At 40.3% G+C, this 6,254-nt stretch overlaps 1 protein-coding gene and 1 pseudogene across 1 annotated transcript; one reads left to right on the top strand and one right to left on the bottom strand.

The window, feature by feature from the left end:
• Nucleotides 1-936, top strand: LOC100351873 (F-actin-capping protein subunit alpha-1 pseudogene; annotated as a pseudogene).
• Nucleotides 937-2,888: 1,952 nt separating this feature from the next.
• On the bottom strand, nt 2,889-3,854 carry LOC100355668 (olfactory receptor 14A16-like). The gene has a single exon (XM_002723169.4). It carries the CDS (start codon nt 3,852-3,854, stop codon nt 2,889-2,891), a length of 966 nt encoding a protein of 321 aa, XP_002723215.3.
• Nucleotides 3,855-6,254: the final 2,400 nt, after the last annotated feature.

Here is a 6,254-nt window from a genome sequence, read left to right as displayed (position 1 = left end):
CACTCACAGACTCTCTTAAAGCTTATCCTGAGGGCTGGGCCAGAGCAGTCCAAGATGGCCGACTTCGAGGATCGGGTGTCGGATGAGGAGAAGGTATGCATAGCTGCTAAATTCATCACTCATGCACCCCCAGGAGAATTTAATGAAGTATTCAATGATGTCCGACTACTACTTAATAATGACAATCTCCTCAGGGAAGGGGCAGCACATGCATTTGCCCAGTATAACATGGATCAGTTCACGCCTGTGAAGATAGAAGGATATGAAGATCAGGTCTTAATTACAAAGCACGGTGACCTGGGTAATAGCAGATTTTTAGATCCAAGAAACAAAATTTCCTTTAAGTTTGATCACTTATGGAAAGAAGCAAGTGATCCCCAGCCAGAGGAAGTAGATGGAGGCTTGAAGTCGTGGAGAGAATCCTGTGACAGTGCTTTGAGAGCCTATGTGAAAGATCATTATTCCAACGGATTCTGTGCTGTGTATGCTAAAACTATAGATGGGCAGCAGACTATTATTGCATGTATTGAAAGCCACCAATTTCAGCCTAAAAACTTCTGGAACAGTCGTTGGAGATCAGCCTGGAAATTCACCATGACACCACCTATAGCCCAAGTGGTTGGAGTGCTTAAGATTCAGGTTCACTATTTCGAAGACGGCAATGTTCAGTTGGTTAGTCATAAAGATGTACAAGACTCAGTAACTGTGTTGAATGAAATACAAACTGCCAAGGAGTTTATTAAAATCATAGAGAATGCAGAAAATGAATATCAGACAGCAATTAGTGAAAACTATCAAACCATGTCAGACACCACATTCAAGGCCTTGCGCCGGCAACTTCCAGTTACCCGCACCAAAGTCGACTGGAACAAGATACTCAGCTACAAGATTGGCAAAGAAATGCAGAATGCTTAAAGGCTTAGATTCTTCAGTATGTGGAACAAAAAGGATTCAACGTGTGGCCATATGATAAATAAGTGGTTTATAAACAAGAATGATATTTTGCTAGGGCTTTCAAAGTTAACAGTTTTTGAAGTACTGTTGAACCTACAGCATTGTCTTAATTTCTTTTGTGTTCTCTGCCTTGTAATTTTCTGTTACCACTATATCTACTTGTAAATCTTTTTTCTCCCTACATTTAATGTTGGAGAGAGAAATCTATCCTGAAGTCATATTACTGTTTAGAAAATTTTCTTAGCCATGAAGCCCTGTTACTGATTTAGACAGATAATATGTTCAGTACTTTTTTACCCCTATCCTTCAAAGCACTCTGGTACCTGGTACTTCAGTGTTTTTTTCTGATCCACCAACAGCTTAAGGGGCTACACTACAAACTCTAGTTAAACGGAAGACACATTCGTCCTTCTCCTTCTGACTGCGTTGATCATTTACAGCATCTCATAATGGCAGTTTGCAAAAGTTTGAATTGGGGCTTTTCAGATCCTTTTTGAGGGACAAAGAAGGTTTTCTGGAAATTCCATTATAGCCAGCTTCTCTGGGGAACTTGTTTTTAAATCCAAAGACTTGAACCACATTCCCTGCACATGAACTTGTTTCCTTTGTTTCCTCTTCGCTCATTGTCTCCTTTCCAGCTAGTCCCATTGTAGTTATAGACATCTGTATTTTTAGAATGGTTTTACGCATTTATGTTTTTTTATTGAAGAACTGCTGACCGACTGTGGATATAATAGTGTATAAAACTTGAAAAATGCAGATATTGAAGGATAATAATTATCTTGTGCTTTAATACTTTGTGGCAGGATTGTACTATAAGCAAATGACTCAACTACGTAATTCACAAACATGAAAAATGAACCAAAGTGAAAAGGATAACTTCCAGGCAGTATCTTTCTATTGTAACCTGTTATTTAAGGGAATACTAGTGATTTCTTCTAAATAGGATGTAATACTTGTTTCAAATTACTTTTCCTCAGTCCTGCCTGCCAAGAACACAAATGTAACTGTGATCTAGCAACCATTCCCAGGTATATTGGCAGGTATATGTATGATCTCAGAATACACAGGTGACATAGATATGATATGACAACTGATAATGGTGGACTCATTTACATTGTTTACACTTCTATGACCAGGCCTTAAGAGAAGGTCAGTTTTTTAAGAAACCAAGTAGTGTCTTCCTGCCTGTCTCCAAATACATGTAAAAAAAAGAAGGGTGTTTGTGCTTCAGCATTGTTTTTGCTCAGAAATACCGTCAAGCAAGAGTTTGTTTCCAAGTGATTCATTGAGCTGTGTAAGCATTTTTGTTTATTTCAAATAAAAGATATTTGTATTTTTTGTTATTCATACTATCCATCCATACCACACTATCTTCTGTATCAGGTAGTCCAATAGAAATATACCTGTTTTTTTCTAAAAAAAAAAAAAAGCTTATCCTGAATGTAATGTTTGAAAGCATACAACTGAGGAAATGACTATTTAGTTAATCAGTATTTTAGATCATGGAAACTTTGTTCCTAATACAAACAAGTGAAAGGAAAAATAATGACAGATTTGGAATTATTTGTTTTCATTTTAAATATCGTAAGGGTAAAATGAAGGGAAAAACACTAACAGGAATTGTGTAAAAACTATTTAAATTTTGAAACAATCCTAAAATCATCCAGAATGGAAAAGAGTCTTGTACTGCCAAACATGAACATGAAGTGAAAAAAACAGCACTGCAAGCCTGGGGTCTGTCGCAGTGGACACAGTACATGAGAGACTTGCACAGTATTGGGAATTGCTGAGCTAAACTTCAAGCATTAAGACCCATGTAATATTCCAAAAGGTGACATCCTGCCTAGCAGCAAGAGTGATGTAAAAGGTATCTGATAACTTGAGACATGTGTAAAACCACATCATCTGATAGGCGTTAGCAACTCTCAGAATCATCGACATGCAGACATTGACACCTTTGGTGTCAGCTTCCCACTGCAAATTTTGTCCAAGGCTGCTTTCACATCCCTGTTTCTCAGGCTGTAAATAACGGGATTCAGACTGGGAGGTAGCAGAGAGTATAACACTGAAATAAAGACATTCAGTGATGATGGGGATGTTGAAGTTGAGCCTAAATATGCAATAAACCCGGAGGAGAGGAACAAGGTCACCACAGTAAGATGAGGCATGCAGGTGGAGAAGGCTTTGAGCCTGCCCAGTGCAGAAGGAATTCTTAGGACAGTGGTGAAAATGCGAACATAGGAAACAAACATTAAAATAAAACACATGGAAGCAAAGTAACAGCTGGCAATAATAAATACCTGTTCTAGAATTTGCTCTCCAGAACACGCATGGGTAAGCAATGATGGAATATCACAGAAAAACTGATGAATAACATTGGACCCACAGAAGTGGCCTGAGAATGTGCCTGCTACATGAAGGGACCCATACATACACCCGCTGAGCCACGAGACAGTCACCATCTGCACGCAGGTGCGACTACTCATGATGGCCTCATAGTGCAGAGGGTGACAGATGGCGACATAGCGGTCATAGGACATCACCAGAAGGAGGGCATACTCTGTGCCAGCGAGAGCAATCACGAGGAAAATCTGTGAGGCGCATCCCAGGAAGGAGATGGAACGACTGTTGGTCAGAGAGTTCATGATGGATTTGGGGAGAGTGACAGAGACATAGCAGATGTCAATCAAGGACAGATTCTTCAGGAAGAAATACATGGGTGACTGGAGATGCTGATCCAGAGTGGTGAGGGTGATGATGAGGAGGTTCCCCATCAGGGCTGCCAGGTAGATCAGCAAGAAGAGGGTGGCACACAGCACCTGCAGCCCCCAGTCCTCAGGGAGCCCCAAGAGCAAGAATTCTGTTATGGTGGTCCTATTTGCCACTGTCTCAGCCATGCTGACCCCTGCCTGTGGATACATAGGAAAAATGATGATTGTCTTATCCACAAATATATTCAAAATCTGTTTTTTTAATTGTTGCTTTTAGTTCTATGGTTGATGGATTCTCTTCTATTCTCGGAGACATTTTCATGGTCAAGGTATTACAGAGTAAATCACAACTTGCTAACTCTAATGTTTCAGTTTGCAAACAATGTACTTTATTGAGGCAGTTATGAAGAGTAGGCTGGGCCACTTTACCATGTGATGGTCTAAACTGGAGGCAAACCAAAAAAGATTGCCTAAGCTTCCCATAAATAAAGATTTCCTCCGACTTCGTGGGAATTCGTGAAAATTGCCAGGGAAATTTTGGATCCAGGAGAGAAGTGAATTATTAGTCATACTTGGAAACTGTTTAAAAGTTGAAAAAGCATTAGAAAGAATTTTGACGGGGACCTGAACTGTGGCATAGTGGTTAAAGCCGCTGCCTTCAATGCTATAGGTGCTATCCCATATAGGTGCCGGTTTGTGTCCTGGCTGCTCCACTTCCAATACAGCTCCGTGCTAATGGCCTGGGTAAAGCAGCAGATGATGGCTCAAGTCCTTAGACCCATGCACCTATGTGGGAGACACGGATGAAGCTCCTGGTTCCTGGCTTCCTCTTGGGCTAGCTGATTGTTGTGGCCATCTGGGGAGTGAACCCAGTGGATGAAAGATCTCTGTCTCTCTTCTCTTCTCTCTCTCTCTCTCTCTCTCTCTCTCTCTGTATATGTGTGTGTGTGTGTGTTTCCCTCTCTCTGTACCTCTGAATTTCAAATAAATAAATAAATCTTTAGAAAAAGCAACAAGAGAATTTTGACAGTGTATTTTCCTGCTTGTCATTTTAGCTGCAGTATGTGAGGGAAGGGAGAGAAGGCAGAGGAACAGGTTCTTTGCAACGCTGTTTGAGCCAACGGCTGACAGATTGCATGATCCTGACCTGTATCCTTCACATGTCAAGGTCATCCCTGGACCACTGATGTTTTCATGGAGTGTCTAATGAAGGAAGTAATATGTGATCTCGCTTTATAAAATAAATAGTTTGTGCAGTACCCACACATTCTACTTGGTCCATCAGTTTTTTAAGAAGAAATTGACTTGAGAACAGCTTTATCATCTTCCCTGGATCTAGTAAACAACGTTAAAATGCAGTCTTGCCTTTTATTCCTGAAGTTGAGTGAAATGTCAAAAGGTCAGGTAGGTTTTCCTACCTAAGACACACACTGAGAGCTAGAGTGACACAGGTCAACTTCTGGAGGAGGGGTCAGGTTTAGGGCAAATCCATTACCTGATAAAGCATCGCTTTCCTGAATTTCAGGGGCACATCGTTGAAAGCACTGCAGTCCTCCAAGGCAAGGATGAGTCTGAGGAAGGAAGCTGGATGAGGGGAACTTTGGTTCTGCAGGATGGTGACGTCCTGTCTGCTGCCAGGGTGCTCACTGAGCTTCTGTCTTCTCTGCTTTGGCAAGCACAGGTCCAACGAAGACACTTATGTGGCTCTTGAATCTTTTGGGGCAGTAACAGTTGACTAATTAGATGAGGGTTAATTAAGTTCTATGGCCAAGGTTTCTGTTGCTGTTTTGTGAGATCATTACAGGTGCTGAGGCTGGGGAGTGTAAACATTAAGGTCTATGTTTGAGGAACCGTTACATCCGGTGGGTTTTCCTATGGTAAGACTAATCTCACTGATGGCAGGCCTGCCATTGATGGGCTGCTGTGATGCCACACTCTCAGGTAATGAAATAATTTGAATTCACAAACTCACAAAACTCGTATCAGGCAAAAGTAGTTTGCTATTTGTCTAATTATAGGCAAAATACAATTTATAGGCCAAATATAAATAGAAACTATGCAAGATATACCTTTTTCATTTGAGATCTTAATTATTTGAGTCTTCCTTTTTTTTCTTAATCTAAGGATCCTAATTTATTTATCTTTTCAAAAATCCACTCTTAGTTTCCTTGAAATTTCATATTGTTTTTCTAATGTCTATTTTGTTTATCATCTTTGTTGTTTATTATTCCTTTCTACTAACTTTGGGCTTAGTTAGTACTTCTTTTTACTAGTTCTCTGAGGAGTAATGTTAGGTTAATCTTTTGACACCTTTCTTCCTTTTTGATGCAGGCATTTCTGCTATAACTTTTCTCTGAAAACTAACACTGCTGTATTCCAAGGTTTTAATATGTTGTGTTTCCATTTTTGTTTGTCTCAGAATATTCTCTTTTTTTAAAGATTTATTTATTTATTTGAAAGTTAGAGTTACACAGAGAGAGGAGAGGCAGAGAGAGAGAGAGAGGGGGGTCTTCCATCCACTGGTTCACTCCCCAATTGACCGCAACGGCCAGAGCTGCACCCACCCAAACCAGGAGGCAAAAGTAT

The sequence above is a fragment of the Oryctolagus cuniculus genome, chromosome 6 (assembly GCF_051225735.1).
Source record: "Oryctolagus cuniculus isolate XC-2025 breed Fujian yellow rabbit chromosome 6, ASM5122573v1, whole genome shotgun sequence".
NCBI lineage: Eukaryota > Metazoa > Chordata > Mammalia > Lagomorpha > Leporidae > Oryctolagus > Oryctolagus cuniculus.
The sequence above is the reverse complement of the archived record's forward strand: the minus strand, read 5'-3'. Positions and strand labels throughout refer to the sequence as shown.